Source organism: Danio aesculapii, chromosome 21 (genome assembly GCF_903798145.1).
Source record: "Danio aesculapii chromosome 21, fDanAes4.1, whole genome shotgun sequence".
Classification (NCBI taxonomy): domain Eukaryota; kingdom Metazoa; phylum Chordata; class Actinopteri; order Cypriniformes; family Danionidae; genus Danio; species Danio aesculapii.
Genome location: NC_079455.1, coordinates 6,603,944 through 6,631,830, shown reverse-complemented (window position 1 = coordinate 6,631,830; position 27,887 = coordinate 6,603,944). Strand labels below are relative to the sequence as shown.

At 36.4% G+C, this 27,887-nt stretch overlaps 1 protein-coding gene across 1 annotated transcript; it reads left to right on the top strand.

Moving 5' to 3' along the window:
* The first annotated feature begins 259 nt into the window (after positions 1-259).
* cnot6a (CCR4-NOT transcription complex, subunit 6a) lies at positions 260-21,261 on the top strand. Its single transcript, XM_056445806.1, has 12 exons — positions 260-363; positions 1,771-1,892; positions 5,518-5,704; positions 6,307-6,392; positions 7,921-8,022; positions 8,292-8,360; positions 10,355-10,512; positions 10,640-10,794; positions 12,855-13,009; positions 13,851-14,084; positions 14,162-14,364; positions 16,488-21,261. Exons 2-12 carry the CDS (start codon positions 1,781-1,783, stop codon positions 16,698-16,700), a joined length of 1,674 nt encoding a protein of 557 aa, XP_056301781.1. The 5' UTR covers positions 260-363; positions 1,771-1,780; the 3' UTR covers positions 16,701-21,261.
* Positions 21,262-27,887: the final 6,626 nt, after the last annotated feature.

The window sequence follows — 27,887 nt, the reverse complement described above, 5'->3', positions numbered from 1 at the left end:
TATTAAAACATGTTTTTTTCGTCTCTAACGGTCAACATTATCATTACAAAATACATTTTAGCACGTTAAAATCAAACCGCATCTTTGTTTTACTTCACTTGTCAACATCCGCAAAATTGACCTATTTTTGTGACTCCCGTTTTTGGCCTGCCTCGCTGGCGTAAACAGTCTGTAGGCGTCGAGCAGACAAGCAGACCAATCACATCGGTCGTTTCAGGCGAAGCCAATGGAGGGAGCTCTTCTTATCGCGCCCAGAAACTCTCACGGCCGCCATGATGCTTGTTTGCTTTCAGTGAGAAAGAGCAGCGGATCAGAAACAAAGGAAACGCGCACTCGTCTTTGTGAACTGGTATGAGCTTACAGGTAAAACCTACACGCGTTTGATCCATTTTCAAGATCACCCGTTGGCGTTTAAACAACGGAGCATGTTTTCTTTCCCGTTGCTATGCGTCGCGGTTGATATTGGTCTAGTTTTGTGAATGTATAATCGCATGTTAGCCAGTTAGCTAACATGCTAATTTGTTCAATCTGAACAGAGAGGAAATGGTGAATCGAAATGAATGCGATTCTTTCATTTCAACGATATACGCGTGCGTATGCGTTTTAAAAACGATGCTAAAATTATCAACCAAGCAGTTTTCTGTTAAGATGTGTTGCTGGTTATATAAGCAGCCTGCTGTGTCCATAGGGAAGCTACATAAGCTAACACAAAATTTCCATGTAAATACATAAGCTCAATAAAACATTTGCATGGTTTATTTTGATGATCCATGAAATTAATACAGCACTAATATACATGCAAATAAATCGATGTGCATGCATGAAAGTCCTCTTATAACCGCTCACATTGTAGGGGGTCCAATCAAACTAATTCACTTTAGCAAATGTGCGACAATGCTATTTTACAATGGAAAGCCACTCAATTTGCTAATTAACGTTACGTGCACTTAATTGGCTCGTTGATGCGTCTTGCAGCCATGTTGCAATTATCGGCATGGATTTAACTCGCACAGCTAGCAATCCTGGCTCTGTAACGTGGCTCTGGGATATAAACACGAGGTGGTGGTGTTTTTGTTTGGGTTGCGTTGCACAGCAATGATGAAAGACCAAAAACGACCCGCAACTGGCCTGTAGGTTTACTGATTAGTTAGCGATTAACGCTGCAGTTATGTAATGGAAATATACTGGCACGGCGTGTTTATTCGGAATGCTTTCGGCTGCACCTTTTGTTTTTGGGGATTTGTAACACGAGTCGGCTTTTTGTACCACGCCTCGTTAGTTTTTCACACTCACAATTGGGTTTAAATCCACATTCTCAGAAGAATCACCCTAAAATGCTAACTCCTCACGCATTGCCTTGCTAACGCTAGTTGCTAATTTCTGACAAGACTCAGCAGCGAGTTGTCATCTTATATCCTTGTTTTGAATATGAATGCTAGCAAGCGAAAATAGCCGTTTTAATCTTGTTTTTGAATGCTTTTATGCTAATTTAAGCATCGTAGTGACGTTAAGCGGCGTGCGAGTGTCTGTTTGTTATCCGCGTAATGGAAAAATCCCTTCAGCTATTGATCCTGGAATTGCTTTTGTGCGTTCCTGCTCTTTTTACACTCCCAGGCTATTTAAAGTCATTTTTACCGGGCATCTCACCTGCTCTTTACACAGTTACACCCACTCTTTCCTGAACAGCCCGTGTTTATGACGTACATCCCATATGCTGTTCATTTCCCGCAACAGTGCTGTGGAGTGAAAGTGATTTATGTTTTGTTTCAGTATTACAGGGATGCCCAAGGAAAAATATGATCCGCCTGACCCAAGGCGGATGTACACGATTATGTCCAGTGAGGAGGCGGCCAATGGAAAGAAGTCAACTTGGGCAGAGCTGGAGATTGTTGGTAAAGTTTGGGGGTTCTCTTTGGTGGGCTTGGTTTACTTTCCTCAAATGAACTAAAAAGCTATACAGTTTTTCAAAGTGGATCTTGTTTTGGTTTTAGTTAAGGTTGCATTTATTTTTTCTAATCTTGTACATTTTATTCACCGTTACATAAGATCGGGTGCAGCCATTTGGGTAGGGATTTCTGGTGTTATTCACTTCCATTCATTTTTAGATGTCATAAACAGCTTGTTATGCTGCTTGATATTTCAAACTGATATATTATTATAATAATATTATTCTGCTTTGTCTGTACAGACATGAATACTTGTTTGTAGAGCAAGTAGTTTGACTGTTCTCTGCCATTTATTCAGATTCCGTCGCCTATACTAGAAATGACTAGGAAGTTCTAAAATAATCGCAAAACAAGCGCATTGAAAAATAGGGTCAATAAATGCTACCTTGCAAATTAAGGATTAAGAATTGTTCATGCATGGCAGTAAATGCTTTTCTGTTGATAATGTATCTAAAATATAGCTCGGGCACTTTTCAAAATGTGGTGTTAAAATCAGGGATGTCAGTTTTAGGCATGAGCTGGTATCACAGTATTGTGATTACTGCTCTAAGTTTTTTTTTTTTTTTTTTTTAATGTCTGGGTCAAACCCTAGCAAGCAACACCCCACCCCCGCCCCCCAAAAAACCGCAACTTATTAAATTTTAAGAAAAAATTGATATTTTGGAATAGCAGACATGTCAGACTAAATAGTGAAAATAAATCATTGAATTCTCTCCTCATTAGTTTCAAAACTGTGTATTTGTTTACAACACATAAAATACATAATTTTTTTTTTTACATATTCCTTGGGATCATAGTATGACAATTTTAGTGGTATTAACCTTCACCCTTTCAAACTACGTTAAGCTTTAAACTGTTTATGGTCCCACGCCTAGTCAGTTTACACAAATTTCCAGGATCAATCAGTTTAGTTTAATGAATAATTAATAAATTCGTCATGACCTAAAATAGCTAAAGTGGTACTGACACCTAGAACTACGTTTCCATCTGCTTGTTTTTGTGCAATTTGAGATGTGCATTTCAAAAATGGTTGATGATAAATACATGTGCATAACTGAGTAGGATAAACTTTATTCAATAAGAAAAAAATGTGCATAAACTACAATGGAAACACTTTTACTGAACAAATTCCAGTATGCGCATTAAGTCATGTCATTTTGTTATAAGAGATCATGTGTTCATAAAAAAATGTGTGTAAATGGTCTAACCAGCAGGCGACTACATTGATCAAACAACATTTCAGATGTTTTACATTCTAAAATGTCTTAACCATTTCAGTATTATTGTTATTATATTATTAATCACCTCCAAAATAGTCAAGAGTGTTTGTGCTCTGTCTCATGCCTTCAAATGCCACCATGCATTCATTGTGTGTCAGCATTTGTCTTCTGAGGTTCAAGTCCTTTATTAAATTTAAAAAAGATTCACGCAGCTTCTCCTACCGCAGCAAATTCTGTTTTTACTTTTGATTTTGCACAATTAATTTGCATCTTTGGATGGAAACATAACCATTGTCAGTCTTTAAATAATGATGTGCAAATGACACCCTAAATGCAAGTATCCTCGCCCAAAAAATGGTTTTACTTTGAGTGATTTGGAATTTAATCAAGCCATTTAATGGTTAAATGTTATGATTAAAATAGTTTTTCATTAGTGCTCTGTCAGATGCACACACTGGCAGTTGAGGCATGTGTGCATCTATACGAGCTAATAATTTTTGTTAATGTTGTTTTGTGTTGTTTTCCCCTGAATGTGCATAGGATATTGTCCCAATGTAAAAAAAAAAAAACCCAGAAGATTTTACACAGCTCAACATTTACTCATGAGTGCTAATGACGCAATAAAGGCGCAATAAATTGGCGCATGAGTGCTAATGACGCAATAAATTATGTGTTCAGTTATTAGCCAACTCATAAAATTGGATAAAAAAATTTTTTTTTATATTTTTGTATTGCGTGTTCATGAGCTAAACCTTGGATCATATCCTAATCCAATTCAGATAATGACGATCTGATAATGCAGCTAATCACAAGCCTTCTATTCACAGTGCTTTGGACCGCTATATGAACGCTGAACTTTCTCTTAGGGCTTAAAAAGATGTCAAATAGTGCTGGAATTTATCAGTTTAAGCAAAGTTTAACTTTTTTGTGTCTTAAATCCAATCAAGATAAAAGCTAGCAGTTGGAAGTCTTTGAGGAAAGGCAAATCCTAGAGGCTTTCTGTAAACCGTCTGTGTGTGTTCATCCAATCAGTGACGCTTCAAATAAAGATGTTAACCTTGAGTTTAGAATTGCACAGTGTGAAGCATTAACATGTAAATGCATGCAATTAATTGTTACCTCTGGGAAACTGAGAATTGTGAAACTACTTGTTCATTAATGGATTTTTGAACTGGGAGCCACTGACTTCCATGGTTGGAAAAAACATTAAATGGCAAATGAGGGATTTACATTTTTTTGGTCAACTGTCTCTGTAATGCTTGTCAGGTTCTTTGGCTGGTTTGTGCACTAAATTTGGAGAGATTTTCCTCAGGACATCTTGCATTTTATGGTTGGTGTTATCTGAATATTAGAATATCCCACTGTTATTTACATTTTGTGTAAATGTTTGTTTTAACAGCAAGCATGCCTTTTTATTTAAATTCAGTAACTATATTGAGCACATCAGACAAATTGGAAAACTTCAGATAACTTTTTTTTATTATTATTATTTTTGACCATTTATTTAATATCTATTGACCTTGACTTATTATTTTTTTTTAATTCATTACTTTTTGACCTGTACTTTATTGTATTTATGAAGAAAAATTGCTTTCACATACTGTACGTTTGCTTTGTTGTTATCAGTGTCAGTTACGTCATCCACAGATTACCGAAGTTTGCATAGGAGAAAGTAATAGCAGGGTACAATATCCTATCTCTCTTAAAGGGATAGTTCTTATAGGGATAGATTCTTGCTGACATGCTACTATTTTGTGACCATGTTTCTCACCAGCATTAAAGTAGGAAAATATAACAATTTGGCTACAGCTAGGGCTGCAGGATATTGTAAAAATCGGGCATTGTGATATTAAATTTTTTTTAGCTATAAACTTTGCGCCATGAACAGTTTCACCAGATGGTTTGAATTGTCTATTTGACCTTTTTTTTTTTTTTTTTTTTTTTTTTTTTTTTTTTTTGTTACATGTGAACTCACTATCATCTTTGTATAAATTAAGCGTAATTTAATCTTTGTTACGCCTCAAAGTCATAACTTGTGTCCAAATGTTTTAAACTCTTGAAATGCTCCATCACAGGGCTTAAAAACACATGCAAATGATAAACTTCCTCTTTATTATGGTTTATCTTAGCAGTGACTCTAAAAATCCTGTGTTTTGTGGCACCTGGTCAACCATAATACAAACATAACATTGTAAATCATGCGACGTTATTATTGCGGATATGCACATTGCGATATTGATGGTGAAACTATATTCTATAAACTGCATTGTGCAGCCCTAGCTAACATTTTTTTTTATTTTGATTTTGCATCTGCATTTCTGAATGTAATGTAGTGTTTTCTCTTTTTGCAGGTAAAGTAAAGAGTTTGAGTTCAGCATTATGGTCCCTCACCCACCTCACTGCTCTTTATATCAGTGATAACTCACTTTCGCGAATCCCGCCCGACATTGCCAAACTAAACAACTTGGTGTATCTGGACCTCTCGTCCAATAAGATCAGGAGCCTGCCCGCCGAGCTAGGCAACATGATTAATCTCAGGTAAGATGCTTATTGACCGCTTATACACTGTAAATTGCACGGCTTATTAAGACAATGTAAGCGCAAGTAAGATTGTGGTGTGATGTCAGGCAGATGGATGCTATGTTAGCGTGCAGAGAATTCAAACCTCATATTTTGTTGCATGTCGCTTAGCCTAGGGCTTTGTTAATTAGGTCCTATATTCTTCAGAGGTGACGTTAGCTTGCCTCCAGGGGCTGCACTCTGATAACACCAGCGTTCTCATATGTGGGTGACACAGTGCCTTGCTCTGAATCAATTCCATTTGTCACAGGTTGAAATATGTTACCACTTCTCTGCTAGTGTGATTACTGCTGCTCTGGATGGTTATAAATCTTGTTCTGAGAGGTGCTGAATGCTACTGTATTAGGTACTCTTAAAAGTTGTTGGGATTGCATCCAACAGTTGAAATGAACCAGGCTGCAGTAGCTTTTTGTGTAGGGGATCAGATGCCTAAAAGGCTGGTTGATGTTAGTAGTTCTCTTGCATTTGGGTTTTTGTGCACTACTTTCTTTAAAAAACACTCTGTATGCTTTTGTGCTTATTGACTGTCGCTGCAATTTTTTTTTTTGTCTGTTTCACAGGGAACTGCTTTTAAATAACAACCAGTTACGAGTTCTGCCTTTTGAGCTTGGAAAACTCTTTCAGTTACAAACATTGGGTTTGAAAGGTACTACTTCCTTTTATAACCCATAACAGTAGTTTTCAGGCCCAGGTGGATTTTTGTGCCAGTTCTAGAGGAAAGAATGAATGTTGACATTGTGTAGTTCCAAGCTAACCAAAAATTAGTTTTTCTTATGTTAAACTAGTGCATGAATGCTGAATATTTTTAACAAAAATGCAGGCATCTATCTTTAGAGGTGAACTCATGAGTAAAATGAACTCAAGTAAAACCAATAGATTATCATCATTTAGTAGTAATAATAGCATTATCAATTGTAAATTGTTACAGAAAGTTAAATGAATAGCAGCGTCTTTCAGCTGACCACCATCATGCGATTTGTAGTCTCTTGCAGGTTTTGTAATTCTTTTGCATTTCTTTTCCATAGTCTTAAATTAAACATTATAAAAATCTGCTCGAATATGTTCCTAAATCTCAACTCGATTCCACTGCCTGCCTTATTTCAATGCAAACATGCGTTCTGTATGAACGAATAGTTGGAACTAGAGAGATGTTCAGTCTAGGCATGGGCCGGTATAAGATTCTGACGGTATGATAACCTTGCATAATTTCACAGTATTGTGCTCACTGCTCTAAAATGTATTCTTTTTAAATGTCTGGGTAAAAATAAAAAAAAAAAATTTCCCCCTTAGAAAACAATACATTCTATTTCTTGAAAGATTTGTTTTGGAGCAGTAAACCCGTCAGGCTAATGAATTCAAATGAATTGTTGCATTTTTCTCATTTGTTTCAAAAACACCGATTTTCTTTACAATATAAAACGCCATCTTTGGATATTTATTTTTTTGCTGGAGATTCTGTTGTCCTAAAAACAAAAACAAAAATGTTGGCGGTTTTAAAACCTTGACTTTTCCAAACCGCGGTATACCTTGAAGACTGTTATCATCTCATGCCTAGTTCAGTCTAGATGATATGCCTATGAGCTGTCGCATTCACACTACAAACGGCTATAACTATGTGCATCCACACCATCCAGTTAATTGATTTTAAAACCTTTGAGTTTTGTTAAACAATAAGATGCTTCTGAAAAGGTTGGAAACTCATAATCTTTAACTTCCATAATTTTTCCAACCGATTACTGGTTTTCTGATTTAAAATTATTATTTTTTTGTTCAACAGAAGAACGCAACTCTTTTTTTTCTATTATTATTATTATTATTATTATTATTATTATTATTCCCCAAATTAGATTTTAAAATTAAACTGCTTTAATGTTTAGTTTGAGCTTTTACAATTGGGAAAAAATTCCCAGAATTATTTGTGATATCTGAAATGCATTTATTTTAGCCAAGATATCTAAAACACTCACAGGCCAGAAAATTTACAGGACTTTTCCATGTGGGCCTTACAAATTTTAGGCTGTTTTGTTGTTAACTCTAGTCCTTTTTGTTTCAACACTTATAGCTAGTGAGATGTAGATATTTAGATTGTTTGTTAGCTTCACTGATGATCTTCTGATTCCATAATTTTGCATGTTCCTGTGACATTTCATGCTTCATGTTTGGTGGTTCTGTAGGAAACCCTCTTGCACAAGAAATCTTGAACCTCTATCAAGAGCCCGATGGGACCCGTCGGCTTCTCAACTACCTGCTGGACAATCTCGCAGGCACCAAACGCGGTGAGTCAACCGTCATACAGCTGCCCCGCTTTTGTGGTGCGATCTGAAAAGCATCTATTCTTGTACACGCTCTTTTTACAGCAGATTAATTTCATGCAATCAAATGAGTCACAGCATTGTTGTCTGAACTCTTTCTATTGATTTGCTCTGAATTACTGTGGGAATAATTACTATGTTCTTGCACGACAGTGTGGCAGTCGGTCTGTTTTTGAGGTGTAATCATTGACATTTGTTATTTTAAATTTTTATTTTTATTTTTTTCCCTGTAGCACCCATAGAACAGCCTCCACCTCGCTCATGGATACCACTGCAGGAGCCAGACAGAACACGGCCAGCAGGTGAGGAGGTTTCACTTTAGCTCTGTCATACAGACAATCCATTTATTCTTTGGGAAAACACAATTTTACATCACAAGTCAGGAAAAAAAAATCTATTTTATAACTAGGGTTGCACGATTCTGGCTAAAATGACAATCACAATTTTTATATATATTTTTTTCATAAAATCGAGATCACGATTTCTTGAACAATCTGACAGTTATTTACAACTTTATTACCTTTTATTCATAGCCTATGCAGGTCCTCTGTAGTAAACAAACCGTATGTCAGGTCGTGTGTGTGTGTGTGTAAATTCACGGCTGCCAAATGCATCATGTGAAAACCGAAATGACATTTTGGGGTGAATTGTAGCTTATAAATACAGTATTTGACACTTGACATCAATTGGAAACTCCATTTTTGCTGAGCAACGTATATAAAACAAGGTGTGACCGCCTTGGGATGAGTTGATTTTATTAGAACCTGTAGGTAGATTCTTTTTGCAACAAAGTTTGACATTTGATACAAACAATTAAATCACACATACATACCCACATATACACGCAGTACCTTATTAAAGATTACAGATTATTCAGAGCGACAATAGATGATGGGACAAAGCTATTCCTGAACCGTTTTGTCCTACTAAAGCATCTGAAACCTTCGACCCGAAGGGAGCAGGATAAACTCCTCAGACAGAGGATGAGAGCTATAGCTACTAATGTTCTGGGCAATCCGTAAAAGCTGCCTACTATACAGGGATTCAATACTCCTCTGTGATTCACCGATCAACCTGCTAGACCACCTGGCAGTCTATTCCTGTTTTTTAGAGACAGACCTTCAAACCGTGCCACCAGAGCGACGGATAGAATAGACTCAAAAGCACGATAGAAAAAAGCAAGCATATTGGAGCCAATGTGAAAACGTGATGGTTTCCTGAGACGATGTAGGCGCTGATGCCCCTTGTTGCACACAGCATCACAGTTTGCCTCAATTTAAAGATCAGTCAAAAATGCTGCCCAAATATTTGTAGTTCTCCACGCATTCTACTTTTTGACCCCTGATATTAGTCTCCTCAGCTGTTGTGTGATTCCTTCTTAAATCAATAATCATATCCTTTAGTTTTTGTTGCATTAAGTTTTATATTAGACTCCTCACACCACTGAACAAAATGATCCACTATGGGACCATGAGGACCATTTCATCTCCTTGGAGGCTTACAATCATTGTTGTCTGCATATTTTAAAATAAAATAAAATGATTTTCAAATGTGCTCTGACACATGTTTGTGTACAGAATAAGTAAAAGTGGGGATAACACACACCCCTGAGTTGGTGGAGTGGCACAGGCTTTCTCACAGGGAACTGTTTATTCACACTCTTTGTGTTCTATTGGTTAAAGTCTAAAATCCAGCCAACAAGGTTGTTGCTTAGTTGAAAATGATTTAAGTCTCTGGATTAAAATGAGGGAAAAAAAATAATTTCTGCCTTTATGCTGCCTTTATGCTTGACCATGAAAATATAATTAGCTGAATTGTAGAAAAGCTGAATTAGGATTGTGTGTAGGGTCAACTCAAGATCGCAATTTAAAAAAAATATATATATTAATCCTGCAGTCCTATTTATAACCATACAATTTTTTTTTTTTAATTTGTAATATTTTATTGCTGGCCTTCCTCAAAGGATCATTAATGAAAGTTAATTATATTTCGCAAAAACAATTCTCAATCTCCACAATGCCATTATTTTGAACGCACTCCTTTTTAATGATTTGGCTAATTACACAAGCAGAACATGAAACAGCAGTTTGTTTTTCCTGGTAAACAATATCCTAGTTATTTTCTTTTGCTCAAACCCATTTTACTAGCTGTAGTCTTATCAGTATGTCAGTGCAAGGTTTTAGCTGATATGTTTGATGTAAGGCTGTAACACAACTGAATTGAACTGAGGTTTTTGAATGGAGTTGTATGAGCCAGCTTTCATTAAATCTTTTTTTTTTTTCTTTTCACACTTCAGCACTTTTCTCTGTGATGTGCTACAACGTGCTATGTGATAAGTACGCCACGCGTCAGCTCTATGGCTACTGTCCCTCGTGGGCCCTCAACTGGGAATACAGGAAGAAGTCCATCATGCAGGAGATCCTCAGCTGCAGTGCAGACATCATCAGCCTACAGGTCTGTCAGCCTTTCTCATAAATCCTCTGCACTTCTCTGTTTCAAATAAACTAACAGCACAGTTTAATACAGTTGGCCAATGAAATCAAAATGCCTCAAATTAATGGTGTCCCATTGGGTGTAACAGGAAGTGGAGACGGAGCAGTACTACAACTACTTCCTGGTGGAGCTGAAGGAGCAGGGTTATGAAGGTTTCTTTAGCCCTAAGTCCCGAGCCAGGACCATGTCTGAATCTGATCGCAAACATGTGGACGGCTGTGCAGTTTTCTACAAAACAGACAAGTGAGTCCATCTTAAGAACATCGCCTTTGTTTGGTGGTTCTCATTTCTATTTATCTTTTTCCTGCCACCCCTGGAGATTTGTGTGAACTATACAGGTTTCCCACAAGGTATGGGACGATAACCAGTTTAAAGCCGTTTGGAAAAGTCAAGGTATTAAAACGTCAAATGTTTTGTTATACCGTTTCTAAGGTATAATGTAAAGGTTTAAGTATTTTTTTTGTGTTGTAAGGAAATCTGTGTTTTTGAAACTTTTGAAGATGGAAGTCAACGGTTTATTTTAATTAAATAGCTTGACATGTTTACTGTTCCAAAATATTATGTACAATGTTTTAAATGTAATGTATTGTGTGAAATGGGGAAAATTTTTGTTGTTTTTACTATGAAGTTTTAAAAGAAATTATTTTACAGCAGTAAATGCACAGTACTGTGAAATGGTGATTTATTTTTTATATTTATATTTTTATATATATATATATATATATATATATATATATATATATATATATATATATATATATATATATATATATATATATATATATATATATATATATTTATTTATTTATTTATTTATTTATTTATTTATTTATTTATTTATTTATTTATTTATTTATTTTATTTTATTTTATTTTATTTTATTTTATTTTTTTTTTTAATATTCAAGGTTATCATACCATCAGAAACCTATACCGGCCCATGCCTAGTTCACACGGGTTGTAGAATATTCCTGAAATATTATTGAATTAATTTTGTTTATTATTATTATTATTATTATTATTAATAATAATAATAATAACATTTATAACATTGTTATATATATTACTTGTCTAAGTTATTGACCAAGTCATTTATATTATTATTAAAGTCATTTATATTATTGATAAAATGATTATATAAATGAATGAATGTGTGGTTTCCTGCTAATTCCTAATCATTTCATGCTCATCCTAACTCTTAAGTCAGATGCAGTCATAAGACTGTGCCTGTTAACAAAGGCTAACATGGCAGGAAATATATTTAAGAGCTTTGGCATCAAAATTGGCACTTTAAAAATTGACTACAGAAAAGCTAAATGTAAAGTTTATGAAAAGACTTAAATCAAGCTACTAGATATGGGTGAGCACTTCACAGCCACACAAACAGAAAGTACCTCAGGTTTTGAATGAATATTAAATCTGTGGTATTTTTCTTTTTTTTTTTTTTATTCTCCCATAGTGTTTAAGTCATGCATCAAGATATTCAAGCCAAGCAATTTAATGTAATGTTATTATGACCTCTTCTATTAATCTAATGATATTTAAATAAGCTCACAAGCAGCCTGTTTTTCTGTTCGTTAGATGTCATGGTAATTCAGTTAAAGTCAGGGAATTTGACTTTGCTTCAAGTAGGAACCCTGACTATGGAAATAAATTTCAATTCAACTGCAAGCAATCGATCAAGTGTTTAAAAAAATGGAGTTGAGTGAGGTGCCTTTCGTTATTGATGTTACACATTATTGCACTGTACTACAAAATAAAATTCTGGTGAGCAAAACCTGGAGAAGCTTTGCACACATGCTTGTGATACTAAAGTCACTTAAAAAAAAACAAGTAGGGCTGCACGATATTGAAAAACTGATATTGCAATATTTTCTGGTTAACTATAATCCTGACCACGTTACAGGTCACTGCGATGTGAATATTGCAGACTCGCACATTGTGATATTGTTGCTAAAATTAATTACTGTGCAGTGCTAATACCAAGTGTAACATTTACTTTCATGACTGGTCAAAAAAAAAAGCACATAGTGTAATGTATCTCTCACTTTTTGCACTGTATATATGGATTGTTTATAGTGACCTTATTATTTCATGTGATTGGTTTGAATTCTTTTGATTGGATGCTCTCCAATACTGAAATGCCACCCATAATTTGAACCAGTATGGAAAAAGGTGGATTAGGATTAACAGCTGTAACATTAGGATGTAGAAAACCTGCAGAGAATGACTTGTTGAACAGCAGTTGTTTTACTGTTGTGTTTGCATGTGCTGTCCTGAGCTCGGTGTTTCTGTGTTCCACAGGTTCAGTCTGGTGCAGAAACACACAGTAGAGTTCAACCAGCTGGCGATGGCCAACTCTGAGGGTTCGGAGGCCATGTTGAACAGAGTGATGACCAAGGACAACATCGGGGTGGCTGTACTACTAGAGCTGCGGAAAGAGATGATGGAGCTGTCCGGTCTGTATTCCTTTTCTCTTTTTCTTTCTCTACAGTTGCACTTTAGGAGATTGTTGTCAGTTCCAGTGTGACTTCATTCTACGGCTGTATGATTTTTAAGAAATGGCAATATTATTGTAAAGTGTGTGAGCTAGGCATGGGATAACTGTTTTCAAGGTATACCGCCAGAATTTGTTATACAGTTCCTACAGTATATGTGATTTTAAAAAAAAAAGTTCAAAGACTTAAAAAAAAAGTCTTTTAGAGCAGAAATCTCAATACCGTGATATTGTTATCCAAGGTTATCATGCCTTCAGAATCGTATACTAGCCCATGCCTAGTGTGAGCTGATGTTAAAGAGCAGGGGTGTCCTACTTTTTGCTAACTTTTGCCATGATTTCAGGTAGCTCGCCATGGCTAATATTTCATTATGCAGGAAAATAAAACAGACAAGCGACCCACTTGCTCCAATACACATTTAGTTTTAAATATTACATCGGTGCTAAACTGTAGGACTACGTACTTTTTTAAATTTAGAAAAGAGCAGATATAATAATATTAATAATAATAATAATAATAATAACAACAACAACAACAACAGAACAACAGAACAAACTATTTCAGGTAGGCAACACTCAATTTTTTTTTAACTAAACATGTATTGCAAAGAAACTGGGAAAACTATGTCGATGTAACAAATTAGGAATAAAGTATTACATTTATGAAAACCGAACTTTCCCCATTTTATTAATTTGGGTTTCACTAAGTTTTAGTAATGTAAAAAAAAATGTACCAAAAATGGTAATACTAAGCCATCTCTGTCTAAAGTCTAAACACTTATTTATTTTTCTCTTCTCCATAGCTGGAAAGCCTCTGCATGGCATGGAGAAACAGCTCCTCCTGGTGGCCAACGCTCACATGCACTGGGACCCTGAGTACTCGGACGTGAAGCTCGTCCAGACCATGATGTTCCTGTCAGAAGTGAAGAACATTGTAGATAAAGCCACTCGCAGTCTGAAGCTCTCCTCAGTTTCTGGAGAAACCAACGCCATTCCTCTCGTCCTGTGCGCTGACCTCAACTCTCTGCCTGACTCAGGTGTGTATGCCTCTTATTTATTTTTTTATACATATAATTCTTGCTTGATTCCTGAGGAGGCTTTCTTGCACCCGTAGGTGTTGTGGAGTACCTGAGCACAGGTGGAGTGGACGGCACACACAAGGACTTTAAAGAGTTGCGCTATATTGACAGCTTGACCAACTTCAACTGCAACGGCAAGAACGGCACCTCCAGCACCAGGATCACACACGGCTTCAAACTGAAGAGTGCTTACGAGAACGGCCTGATGCCTTACACCAATTACACCTTTGACTTCAAGGTTCGACTTAATTTTTTTCATACAATAATTCTGTCATTCACATCAGTAGGTCTTTAGTCCACTCTGTCGAGTTTTTCAAGTGTTTTGAAATTGCATCAAATGTGTGCGATGCTACTGTATAAGTAGCTCAAACTCGAACTCATTCAATTAAGAAAGATGTGGGAAGTGGCGAATGTCAACAAGTTGAGTCAAAGTAAACCCAAAAGAATCCATCTTCAGAAACTATTTTTGTTCTGTTGGTTGACTCTTCAAATCCTGATGGCAATTATTAAATGAAGTGGTCCAAATGTATATGTCCTCGAAACAAACAATGATTTGGGGATTAAATTTAGGAAGGTTTTAATTTGTGTCAGTGTACTGCGTTTTTCACACTGTCAACATAGCGTTGAGAGAGGGAAAATACAAAGAATTAATAAAAAAAAATAATTATGTAATCCAGCTATAATGTAACATTTGTTCATTTAGAGTCCCCACACTTGAAAGTACTTGAATATTTGATGCAATTTTCAGAATTCAAGGCCTGGAAATTACTTAAAAACAAACAGATCTTTGAAAGTTCTTGAATTGAAAGTTTATGGTGTTATTTCAACAATTGTGCTACTTTCAAAAACTGCACAAAAAAACAAATTCTTAATGTAAAAATCTTCAATTTAAAGTTTATAATTGAGCTGTGACAACGTGTTTTATCAATATTTCAGAAACCACATTTGACTATTAACCAGTATCGAATTAAACTGATTGTATTAAAGTTCATTGAACATGACACTTTTTAAAATTGTTGTTTAAAACAGTCAACATATTTGTGAAATTGACTGATTTTAAATCCTCATGACATTTTAATGCAAAAGAGTTAGTGACAGTTTTGCCAGATTGGGCGGTTTTGAATTTATTTTTGTGGGTAAAAATTCACATAGGTTTTGCAACGTTGTGCCCACCAGCCCCAGCCTGCCCTTTTAAACCTGTTTTGATCCCCAAAGAGATGCCATAGCCCCCATTCTTCGCATACAAACGCTTAGAGATGTGTTGGGGGAGGGAGATAAAACTTTCTACACTGTTCTATCACTCCCCATCATCATAGACATACAAAATGGCAAAGATAAAGCTAAAATGGTGTTTTATGGTTTTCTGGGCAGGCAAATAGCATTCAGGTACAAAATTTGATTCAAAGAACACTACAAAAGTCTTTAATAATTCAATTAGATTATTCTACAATAGTTACAAATGGTAACATTTCTTGTGCCTGAATACTTTGAACTGTCAGGCCTTAAAATCATCTGCAAATAAAAAACTTTCAAGCCATTATGGTTCAACTCTGCAATAACTACACAATTCTCATTAGGGCCGGGCTATATGGCAAAAATGCAATCTCTAATTATTTTGCATATTGAACAATAACGATATATATTTCGAGACAAGTTGTTAATGCTTCCGGATTTAAGAGCACCCCAACAATGACTGTAGCCACAATAATTAGAGGGTCCAATAAATGACATTTTCGGCGGCTAAATTTTCAGTGGCCAAATTCGGTACCTCTCTAATATCAACCTCTAGGTTTCCATTGCTGTAAATTTCTGCTGTGTGATCAGCTCTTAGATCAATATAGAGAGCTTATTATTGTTGACATTTTATCACGATTTTACATAATAATGTTTATCGGCCCAGTCCTAATTCTCATGTGTTCTGAACTGTTTTTCCGAGTCAACTGTAATAATTCAATATTGCATATCCTGTGACGTGACTATTGCAGATAAGCACATTGCAATATTGATGCTGAAACGATATATTGCGCAGCCCTAGTGGTATCCATGAAAGAGTGTGAACTCTTTCAAATCCTAAAAACTAAGTAAACAAATGTGAATGTCAAGCCTTAGTGGTTTTTTTTTTTTTTTTTTTTTTTTTTTTTTTTTTTTTTTTTTTAAACATGTTCTTGTCACATTTTACACGCATTTAAATGCGTGTGTTTTGCTTGCTTGAAGTTTGTTATACAAGTCACGGCATATTTCAGATATAAGGATAATTTTAAAAGACAATACAGTATGCTTGTGTTAAAAGTAGCATGTTTTATCTTGATGTCAAACCACCAGTAGATCGGTTGAAATAAATGCTTTTTCTTTTTTCTTCAGGGCATCATTGACTACATCTTCTACTCTCAACCTTTGCTTAACGTGCTGGGTGTACTGGGTCCCCTGGAACACCACTGGCTCCTCGAGAACAATGTCACTGGCTGCCCTCATCCCCACATCCCCTCCGATCACTTCTCCCTGTTTGCACAACTGGAGCTGCTCCTGCCCTTCCCGCCTGCTGTCAACGGCATCCATCTGCCCGGCCGCAGGTAGTTCTCCGAGCCAGCAGGGGGAGCTCCGGCCCCCAAACTCCTTTGCTCTCGCAGAAGGAGGGCTGTTGTGTACAAATCTGAATCCTTAAGGGGAGACGATGGGGTATGGCAAACTTTTATTCCCATGGATTTTAACTCGGACACTTATGTCAGTCTTATCTATACCACCTACCACCCACTTTTCTTTTGTTTCGGTTTATCGTTTTCCTTTTCTCCGTTTCTGGGCACAATTAACATTGTACTTTTTTAAAACTCCTAAGGGGCCCTGAGTGATCATGTAAGTTTTACCTTGCGACAGATTAAAAAAAAAAAGCTTTTTATATATAAATATATGAATAACTCAATGGCAATATCTTTGAAACACATGCAGGGAGTCCAGATCAGTTATCATGAAATGCATAATTTGGATCATGCAACTACGAGGCCAGTTTAGAGCAAGCAGCTGAATTTGATGACGACACAAGAAAAACAATTTCACCAGCTTAGGTCAGATAGTACGGTTTCCAAGAGCAACCCTTTAAAAAAAGGGCTTTTAATGTGTAAAGAGAGCTGGCCGAACTCACATTTGCACTCTGCGGTGCTGAGGCCTCCACGGATCCTAAAACGGCCCACCGACGCCACCTACTCGGGCCTCGTCTATAGTCCATTGGATGCCAGTACCTTTTTATATTCATACTTTTAAGAAAGCAGCATTTCAAGAGCCAAAATGGCCGACTTATGAAGTTGTCTTGCTTCATGTGCCATAGATCACCTGCTAATCTGGTGCATACAACAGTTTCAGTAAAGGGAAAGTCATCGGGAAGGGTCAGCTGTGTTTTAGTGAATGACCGTAGCCTTTCCATTTTCTTTGGAGATCACATTAAGATGCAGAGAATAGGGCAAAGACAAGCACATCCCAGTCATAGGTGGATAAATAAAACCCTCGATGCGACCAGTAGACGCCTCGCCCAGCCAAGTCTCCAGTTCACTCCTTTCTTTTCTTTTTTTTGTGTAAATTTTTAGTTTCCTTTTCTCTACATGATTGTATACAAGCAACACAAGTCCTGATCTACTGCATTCTTTTTGTTTCCTTTTTGTTTTGTACGTACACTTTTAGATTTGGATGGAAAAAAAAAATAATGATTGTATTGTAAATGAAAGCAAAATTTCTATCAGTTTTAGATGTTCATCCGGATGAACATACAAAAGACCAGCGCGTGTAAATTAATTATTTTCAGGTTTCTGCTGTGTAAAGTTGCACTTGTCCAGGTTTCCCAGTTTTTACCCAGTGTACCAGTTCTGTTTTTGTTTGAATTTTTGGAACGTATAGCTCCAAGGCAGATTTCTGGTGACGTTGTCCTGTTACCCGCTTTGATATTAAAGTACACATGACATTGTGCCTCACTGATTCATTTCTCTAAGCGCACTGCCAGTGCTATCGGTGAACACCTGAACAGCCTACAATATCCTCATTTCTGTTTGTTGGGTTCTTTCTGTGTTGGATAGTGAACATCTTTATTCCGCTCTTCTTTTTTTCGGGTGTCTACAAAATCAAGTAAAGTGAGTCAATTGAGTCATCTTCAATTTCATCCACCTCTTTGTTTGAATTCTGTATTTACTGCCATTTTCTCCCTCTCGACTCAGGCGATTTCATTTCAAGTCTATTTTGCTTGTTCGCTTCCTGCTAGGTCACAGTTATCTCCTCGCGTCGTGCCATCCAATGCCACAAGGCCAAGTGTAAAGCTCCATTTACTACTGTAAAACCTGTTTTCTGACCTGATGAAGGTGATTTTTATTTTGTCTGTTTTCTGCTCTAAACGCAAGGCCGGCGTTCCTGTAGTGTAGTCAGATTTTTTTTTTTTTGGACTTCATTGGCGTCATGCTCGCAAAGCCAATTTGTTTTTCGTTTTCTCCTTCCCTTTTGCATTTGTCATGTTTTAAAAGTTGAACGGATTGACAAGCACTTATTGTAGATCACTGGTGCAGCTACTCCTTGCTTTTTTTAAAAAAACTATAACATGCTTTTGTCATGAGGCAGAGGTCAATTTTAATGACTTTTATCAAGCAAGAGTAAATAGATGAAATGGGGGAGGACCATCTTCTAGTTCCCCTTTTTTGGTGTCCCATGTTTTATTCCTCTCATTTGTTTTGTTTTCCTTCTGGTTCTTAAACCGAAAGCGACTTGTCTGGTTCTATTGGATTGCTGATGGTGTTGTAGTAAAAAAAAAAAAAGATTTTTTTTGTAAAGTGTGAATAATGTATCACGTTTCCTTTTCCTTGACATGAATTGTGTTGATGTGTGTGTATTATATCTAATAGTTTTGTTTTTTTTCATCTTGCTTTTGTTTTGTAATACTCAAAACCAAATTTTTTGTAAAAATGTTGGCACACTGAATTATAGATTTATATTGTTGCTAACCTTCACTTCGAGATACTTTTGAGAAAAGAAAAACTACGTTAATGAAATTGTAGTCACATATAAATAAAGAGCTGTCATTTTGTCACCAAACAGTTTCAACTTTGACCCTGAGCTTTGTGGCATTTTACCTGGTTTCAGAGCCAGTAGTTTAAAGCATACGAATGTTATTTGGATTAAGCATAGCAGACGCTTTCCCTCCCTCCTTTTCTTTTATAAATTCCTCCTTTCATAGGTGTTTTCTTGCTATTACTCTCCAGAAGATAGTAAAAGGCTAAAGCAACTTTCCACCTTTTGAAAATGGCCTCATTTTACAGCTCCCGTAGAGTTTAACCGTTATGGTTTTGTTTTTTATTTTTAATCCATTCGGCAGTGTCTGATGGGAGAACTTTTAGCTTAGCATAAATCATTGAATTGGATTAGACCATTAGCATCGTTCTCAAATGACCAAATAGTTTAGATTTTCCTATTTAAAGCTTGATTTTTCTGTAGTTCCATGTGCTAAGATCAACGTAAAATTTGAAAGTTGCTATTTTTGAAGCCAATGTTGCTTAGAACTAGACGTTCCGGCGTAATAATCAAAGGATTTGCTGTTGTACTATGCCTCCAACAGGCAAAATATTCCTGAAAATCAGCTAATCTCTGCATTCTGGTGAAAATAGATCCGCACCAAACTAAATGTTCTGAATTGACATGAAGACATGGGCTGTGGAAAATTGCCCATCGTACTACTCACTCCATTTGAATATAAATCTACTACTCGGTCGTTAGAAAAGTACATTCTATACAGTATGATTGTCAGTAGTATGAGTGGAACTCTGACGTACATCCGCCATTGTCATTGCATAACCTACCTGCTTCAGTTCCGTCGTTTTACTCCCATTCATAAATTTTCACGGTGCACCATGGGGGTAGCTTTAATGCGACTTCAGAATCTCTCCACAAATAGTAGGTTGTTTGGGTACTTCTCACATACTGTTTTTCGAATTCTATGAATTCGAACATGCTAGGCTCGCATATTGATTTTTAGCGTACTATATAGTATTTTGACATGCTTGCTGATTTTCAGGTGTTGCGTAATACTACGCGTCGGACCACAGTAAAGTTCCTTAATTGTTACGCCTGAATGAAGAGTATAGTTTCTAGCTACTTTTTATTTTCTGTCAGTCTTTGTACACAATTTAACAACAGAAGAGATGAGATTTAAACAAGTGATCAACTCTTTGGGAACGATGCTAATTTACTAATGTGATTGAATCATCTTGGCTGAAAGTGTCAGCGATCGGCTGAATGGGTTAATTTTGTAAAATGAGCCCCTTTTTATTAAAGTATAGTGTTCCTAAGGGTTCAATAAGACAGAGACATGTTTTATATTAACAAGTGTTCTTGATGCCCATATTGTGTTCTGTGCATTCAGTGTCACTGACTTCCTAAAAAAAAGTCACTTCTAAAATTCTGCATGTTTAAATATTGTTGCCATCGCCATATCGATGTTTTGAGAAGTTTTCATTTCCTTTGGGTCAAACACGACAATGGTTTCAGGTGGTGTCTTGTGCACGACAAGCAAAAACAGCGTGATGCTAATCATGTCAACATGCTCAACTTGGCAATAATGACTCGCAGCCATTTTTTTCTTTTTTTTTTTCCTGTTCTTTTCACATCCACTTTGAGCAGATGTTCTTGGCTTTACCATAGAAATCCTTTTCATTTCCTTTTCCTGTTTCATAGTCTACTTTTCTCTGTTTTTAGGGGTAGTAGTTCAATGGTCAGGATTGTGGTTGAATCAGCCGAGAGTCAATAAATATTTAGGTAATGTCACTATATAATGCACTGGACCAACTCTTGTTTACCATTTATGGAATACCAGCATAACACTTGCACAATGTTTAATGAAAAAAAAGAATGTTGCATATATATGATTAAATAAATATATATATGGTAAAAGAATATAGATGTACAAAAATCAAATAATGGCAGCTGTTTTTAATTCAATATTAAGTGTTGGGGATAAAAACCTAATGGTAAACAAGGCGTTTTGGATTTCACGGTTTCTCCAGTTCTCTTGGTTCTCTGAGTAGTGATGTGTTTATAACAGGGTCAGCTTGTTTTCCTTTACACCTATGTATTTTTTCCTACTCATGGTTAAATAAATTCTATATCTGTTTCAGTCTTGGTGTTTTGTGTTTTAATTTGAAATTGGTTATAAAACTGTGCATGGGTGCAATATTAATATTAAATGTTCCTAAAGGATTTGTTCAATTTAAATTTGTAATTTACTTAGTCCATATATTCAAAACCTGTTTGACTTCACTTCAATGAAAAATATGCTGGCATCATTTACTCATTTTTTTTTTTTTTAATATATATATTTATTTTTTGCATGTTTGTCATACTTGAATGTTTGAGATCAAGTAAATTTCAATATTAGTAAAAGATAACAATTAAACGCATCATTCAGTTTTTAAGGTAAGATTATTAATATTGTTTTTATTATTTATTATTATGAAAGGAAAACAAAATCCAAAAACTACATAGCCCCCCTCTTAAAACAACTCCTACCTCACCTGCTAGGTAACCCGGGGGGGCTATTCCAGAAAGCTGGGTTAATTTACCATCTGCTTAACCCTGAACTCTCGGTTGATTAACCCAAAACCTGCTTACCGAGAGTACGTCCGTTCCAAAACAGCCGAGAGTTGGTTAAATCCACCTCCTGAAAATTACCGCGGGTTAATGCGCGCGGTCGGCCCATACCTGAAGGCATTTTCGGAAGATCGTCGAATTTACGACTCACGGGAAAAGTCATGGCGAGGGAAAAAAAGTGCAACGCACTTTGCAGAGGCGGACTTGGAGGTTTTAACCACAGATTACACATCTGCATCAACGAAGGAATGAAATATAAGATAATAAATGGATAAGAAAAGAAAAAATAAGAATGTGTTAGTTCATTAAATTACACATGCCACCATCCGTTTTATTGTAATGAAAAATTAAACTTTAACTTTAAACTTAAACCTTTTTAGTCTTTAACATGCTCTTTGAGTTTTGTAACCATTCATGCATTACATTTTCCTGCCATTAATTTCTTAAGCCCACAATACTAATGTGTATTAGGGCTTATAGAAATGAATCCTTCTGGAGCTAGAAGAACTCTGTCCAAACAAGTCATAATTAAACACAGAAACATTCTCTGAAAAGGTAAGATTTGATTACTGGAGCTGTATTAAACACTTTAGAATATTCTTTCTGTCATGCAGCTAAAAGAAAGGAGGCTGAGGTCTGTCTAACCGCTGTGGGCCACCAGTTAAAGAAGCTGCTCTGTCCCTTAATAAAGGCTAATGAGTGGTTGAATTATTTGAAGTTAAACCACACAATCTGTCACAGTTGTAAGTGATTGTTGTCAGGTAGCTTTAGGTTCTTTTTATGCTTTTTGTTTTCCATGCAGATGAAGTTCTTTCTGTCTCAACTAACAAAGTGTAAGAAGTCTGCACTTTTCCGTATTTGAATTTTACTATTTTATCGAAGGACAATATTTTTTTTTATTTAAATTTTACTGTAGCTGTATATGGTCCATCTTCAAAGACCAAGTCACATGAGCATCACCTTAAGGTGAGAAATGTAGAGAAAAACATTTTACATTTAGAAAGGTGTGTGTGTATAAAGCAGTGTAAAAAAATATTCATTTTATTTCAGGAAATAAAGAAATGAACAGTGCTTAAGACTAAACTATTTTATTAATTTTTTTTTTCTCTTCCATCTCTGGTCGGTTTGGGTCACTGAGGTTTCCTCTGGGTCAGGCTGCAGGTAGCGTCATATAAGGCAGAAAAAGCAAGTAACAAATAATGGTTCAAGTGTATAATACAAATATAGTTAAAAATATATATTGTGTAAAGCAAATGTTGCGTTACACAATGTTTTTTATTTATTTATTATATTTGTATTGTACACTTGAATCATTCCTGCCTGAAAATCAGCCATTTGGCCTCAACATAGTGATGAGGTGGGGTCATCATATATGAGCTATAGTGGAAGCAGAAATGAGTTTAATAACTGAAACGCCAAAAGATTAAGGACAGAGAATGAAGTTGTATCTGCACATTTATACTATGGCCAGATTTCATATTATCAGAGTCCTTTAGTGACTGGTGGAGCTTTTGAACAGGCTGTAATATAGCATTTGGAAACCCTGAAAAAATGTATATAAATAGTGTGTGTGCAGTCTGAATAGATGTATAGGGGAGAGCGGGGCACAAAGTAACTCTTTTTGGTTTTGGTCAAATAATGAACAAAGTAATGGTGTTAGACAAAGCATTTTTTTTTTTTTTTTTTTTGCCAGGAACACACGTTAACATACCCCAAAAGTTACCTCCGTTTTTGGAACCAAAAGCCAAGGTTATCCACCTATTTACTCTTAAACATACCCGGGTATGTAACATAGCCTGCACATAGCCTTAACACTATCATCCCAAAACTTCTCCTGCCCAAATTAACTCAGCTCTCTGTGCCCACCTCTGTCTGTCAGTGGATCAACAGCTTCCTAACGGACAGGCAGCAGCTGGTGAAGCTGGGAAAATTCTCATCTAGCATCCGCACAATCAGCACTGGCGCCCCCCAGAGGTGTGTCCTCTCCCCACTGCTCTTCTCCCTGTACACGAATGACTGCACATCAAAAGAATCCTCTGTGAAGCTCTTGAAGTTTGCAGACGACACCACAAATATCGGCCTCATTCAGGACGGTGACGAGTCTGCTTACAGACAGGAGGTTAAGGAGTTGGCTGTCTGGTGCAGTCACAACAACCTGGAGCTCAACACGCTCAAAACAGTGGAGATGATAGTGGACTTCAGGAGAAACCCCCCTGCTCTCCCCCCACTGAGCATCATAGACAGCATTGTGGCAGCAGGGGAGTCATTCAGGTTCCTGGGCACCACCATCTCTCAGGACCTGAAGTGGGACACTCACATTGACTCCATTGTCAAAAAAGCTCAACAGAGGCTGTACTTTCTTCGTCAGCTGAGGAAGTTTAACCTCCCAAAGGAGCTGCTGAAACAGTTCTACACCTCCATCATTGAATCAGTCATCTGCACATCAATAACTGTCTGGTTTAGCTCAGCTACTAAATACGATCTCCAAAGACTACGTAGAATAGTTTGGACTGCTGAGCGAATCACTGGTACAACCCTTCCTACTCCCCAAGAACTATACTTATCCAGAGCGAGCAAAAGGGCTGCCAAAATCACTCTGGACCCCTCACAGCCAGCACACTGCCTCTTTGAACTTTTACCTTCTGGTCGACGCTACAGAGCACTGCGCACCAGAACAGCCCGACACAGAAACAGTTTCTTCCCTCAGGCAATCCATCTCATGAACACTTGATGATAATAATTGTGGAACCAACATCACTACTTGCCATACACTTTTATACACATATACGCTTATTTAACAACACACTTTACATGCCAATTTGCACATAACAGCTGCACATATAATGTTGTATATAGTAATAAACACGTACATACACTTGTCAATCTGTATATTTGCACTCACTACTTACTTCTACTTCTATTTTTTAAAATATATTTATTATCTGTTTTTTGTCCTGTCTCTGTAATTCTGTTGCACTGTAGAAGCTTTGTCATGAAAACAAATTCCTCATATGTGTGAACATACCTGGCAATAAAGCTCTTTCTGATTCTGATTCAGATTCTTCTTGAATACCCCCGTTCACAATCAAGAAATTATATTCTGAAGTGTCTGTGTGACCTTAAGCACTTTTGTATGGCTTAAGGGAAAACAAAATAAAGACTTTGGAGTGGCGTAGTCAAAGTCCTGATCTGAATGTAATTGAGATGCTGTGGCATAGGAGGGCATTTTTTAAATTATTATTATCATGCACAATTAAAAGGGCTTCATGATCTGCTTAATGCAATTGTGCTCTATAGGTATACAGCACAACATACATTCACATAAAATATTAAAGCAGTATTAAGCATTTATTCATAATGACGAAAGTGCATTAGTTTAATTAGTTAAACATTAGCAGCAAATGCCTTAAATAGGACTGGCCTGACAAAGTGGATCAAAAGATCCTCAATCTAGACATCAGGCCGAGATGCAAAGACATTCAAAAACAAATGAGAAAGAAAATGGAGATCTACCCTTCTGGAAAACGTTATAAAGCTATTTCTAAAGATTTGGAACTGCTGCAAACCACAATGAGACCCATTATCTAGTAATTGGAGAAATTAAGCTTTCTGAACCAGCAAACCTTTCAACTCCATTGTATCGGAAAAAGGTTCATTACTCAAAGCTTTCCAAATCTGAGCTTGATGAGGACCTCTGCTGGTTAGTGTGGGAAAGCACTGTGTTGCAAAAATGTCAAACGTTCACAACCGCCCGACTCATTCATGCAGTAATACAACAATAGTAATATAAACAAATTACTCAATTATTGTATATATATATATATATATATATATATATATATATATATATATATATATATATATATAAATATATATATATATATATATATATATATATATATTTTACTACGGTCATCTGTGGCGTTACATAACATACCTTATATGTAATAAAAAAAATAAAAAAAAGAGAAGGCTCTGAGAAGGCTAGGGCAGTGGTTCTCCAGCACTGCACTTACCAGCTAGCCTCAGTTACACACTATACTACAATATAATGTAAAATTGATTAAAAATTTTGTAATTAATACACTAATGCACTTTAGTATGGTTCAAAAGCTTTTTACTATATTGTATTTTAGTTGAATTACTGGTGCAGTGCTTTAGGCATCGATTACATACATTTCTAGTGTTTTAATCTGTCGATTTACACTTTACTAACCCACGAGGGTGTTTAAACCTTTGAATCAAAATTCAAATCAGTCAAATTAAGCTTCGGACATCACTGATCACATGATTATGGCAAAACAAATCAAGCTTTGGTACACTGCTTCTTGCGAGATGGATAATTTTTTTATGCATGCTTCAAAGCCTCGGTGCACAACATCACATCTCTACCATAATCTACTAATGACAAAAACTTAGAGTAGTGAAGAATGTTCACAGGAGTGGCCAGCCAACCAAAATTACCCCAAGAGCATTGCAACAATTCATTCAAGAGGTCTTAAAAAGACATAAAAGAACAGCAGGTAAGTTAAGCTCAGTGTTCATGACTCCACCATAAGGAAATAAGCTCATAAGGAAAACAGTTTGCATGGCAAATTTTCAAGACGAAAACCTTGGCTGAGCAAATATCCTGATGTTTCCAAGACTTTTGGGAATTACTCTGTGGACTGATGAGACAAAAGTTGACCTTTTTGGCAGGTGTGAGTTATGTGTGGTGAAAAAGTAACACTGTTGTGCTACTTCAGCACCTCGAACACTTTCTGTAATAAATGGAATCATGAAATCTGCTGTGTATACATTATCTGAAGGAGAATATCCAGGCATCTGTTAGTGACCTCAGGAAAGTCTGAATGGCTGAGAAAAAACTAAATGAAGACTTTGGACTGGCCTAGTCAATGTCCTGAAATGAATCCGATTGAGATGCTGTGGCATAGGAGTGTGATTATTTTTGATTGTGGAAGATTACTGTCTCCACAATCTGCTCAATACGATTGTTGTGCTCAATAGGTATACAACACAACATACAATCACATGAAATATTAACGCAGTGGTAGAGTAACACTCATGCATTTATTCATAATGACAAATTTACATTAGTTTAATTAGTTAAACATGAGCAGCAAATGCCCCCACCCAACCCCACCTGCACACCTCAGGAAAGTGCCTTGTCTAACAGTGCCTATCTACGAAAAGGTTATCTTAAGTCTATTTGCAGAAAAACTGTCAAAAACACACAAGAGTTACACAAACATGTTCGGCTGATGTGTCTAACACGAAAGTGACAGAATACAGTTAACAGATAAACAGATGTGTGTACTGTGCAGGTTTTAAAGGGCCAGCAGATTTTCTGACAGGGTATTTGAGTGACAGATGTGAAAGTATGTTGTGGGACTGCTAGACAGGAGTCATATTAGGGATCATGGAGCGAAATTTAGCGTATTTTATATATTTTTTAAAAGCATAACAGTAAAACACGAATGGCGTTATGAATGTATTAAAACATATGATTGTTTGTTGTAAAATATAAATATAAATTTGTGCATCTCCTTCTTGGTGCAGCCATGCTGCCGTTGTAGCTGGTGTATTCTGGGAATAAGAGTGTGGTCCTGAAAAATCTCAGTTTGAGGGCTATCTAGCCCTTCTCCTTAGCCCTATGCTTTCAAGCTAAAGAGAATTGGGACGCCCCTACCCTTCACGTGAACGCTAACTGAGGGGTAAGGGGAAGGGCTAAAGGGTAGAATTGGGATTGGGGCTAAACATGCTATCATTAAGGATGATGTCTCTAATCTGTATTTATTTCATTTGTCTGCTGAACACACAAACAAATAGATATGCTAAACAATGTGGGTGACCAAACAGTTGCTGCCTGTTGATACTCTGGAAGTCAGTTGTGTTACACAAGTTTTTCAAAATAATGTATACTTACCGGCCACTTTATTAGGTACACCTTACTATTACAGGGTTGGACCCCCTTGCAGTTGTTAGGTTAGGGGCAAACACTTTTGGGCTATGTTGTTGTGTATTTTGTTCCTCTTAATGATCAAAACGTTCATTTCAAAGCTATATGATGAGTTATGTTTGACTATTATTTAAATGTGTTTAATCTGAAACATTAAAGTGACAATTTATAAATATTGTGTAAGAATATTAAGA

Bases quoted from the DNA above. Each gene is read 5' to 3' on its own strand.
- cnot6a (XM_056445806.1), top strand. From the start codon at position 1,781: ATGCCCAAGGAAAAATATGATCCGCCTGACCCAAGGCGGATGTACACG. The intron at 8,361-10,354 runs GTGAGGAGGTTT...TTCACACTTCAG, and splicing joins AGACAGAACACGGCCAGCAG to CACTTTTCTCTGTGATGTGC. The intron at 10,513-10,639 runs GTCTGTCAGCCT...TGGGTGTAACAG, and splicing joins CAGACATCATCAGCCTACAG to GAAGTGGAGACGGAGCAGTA.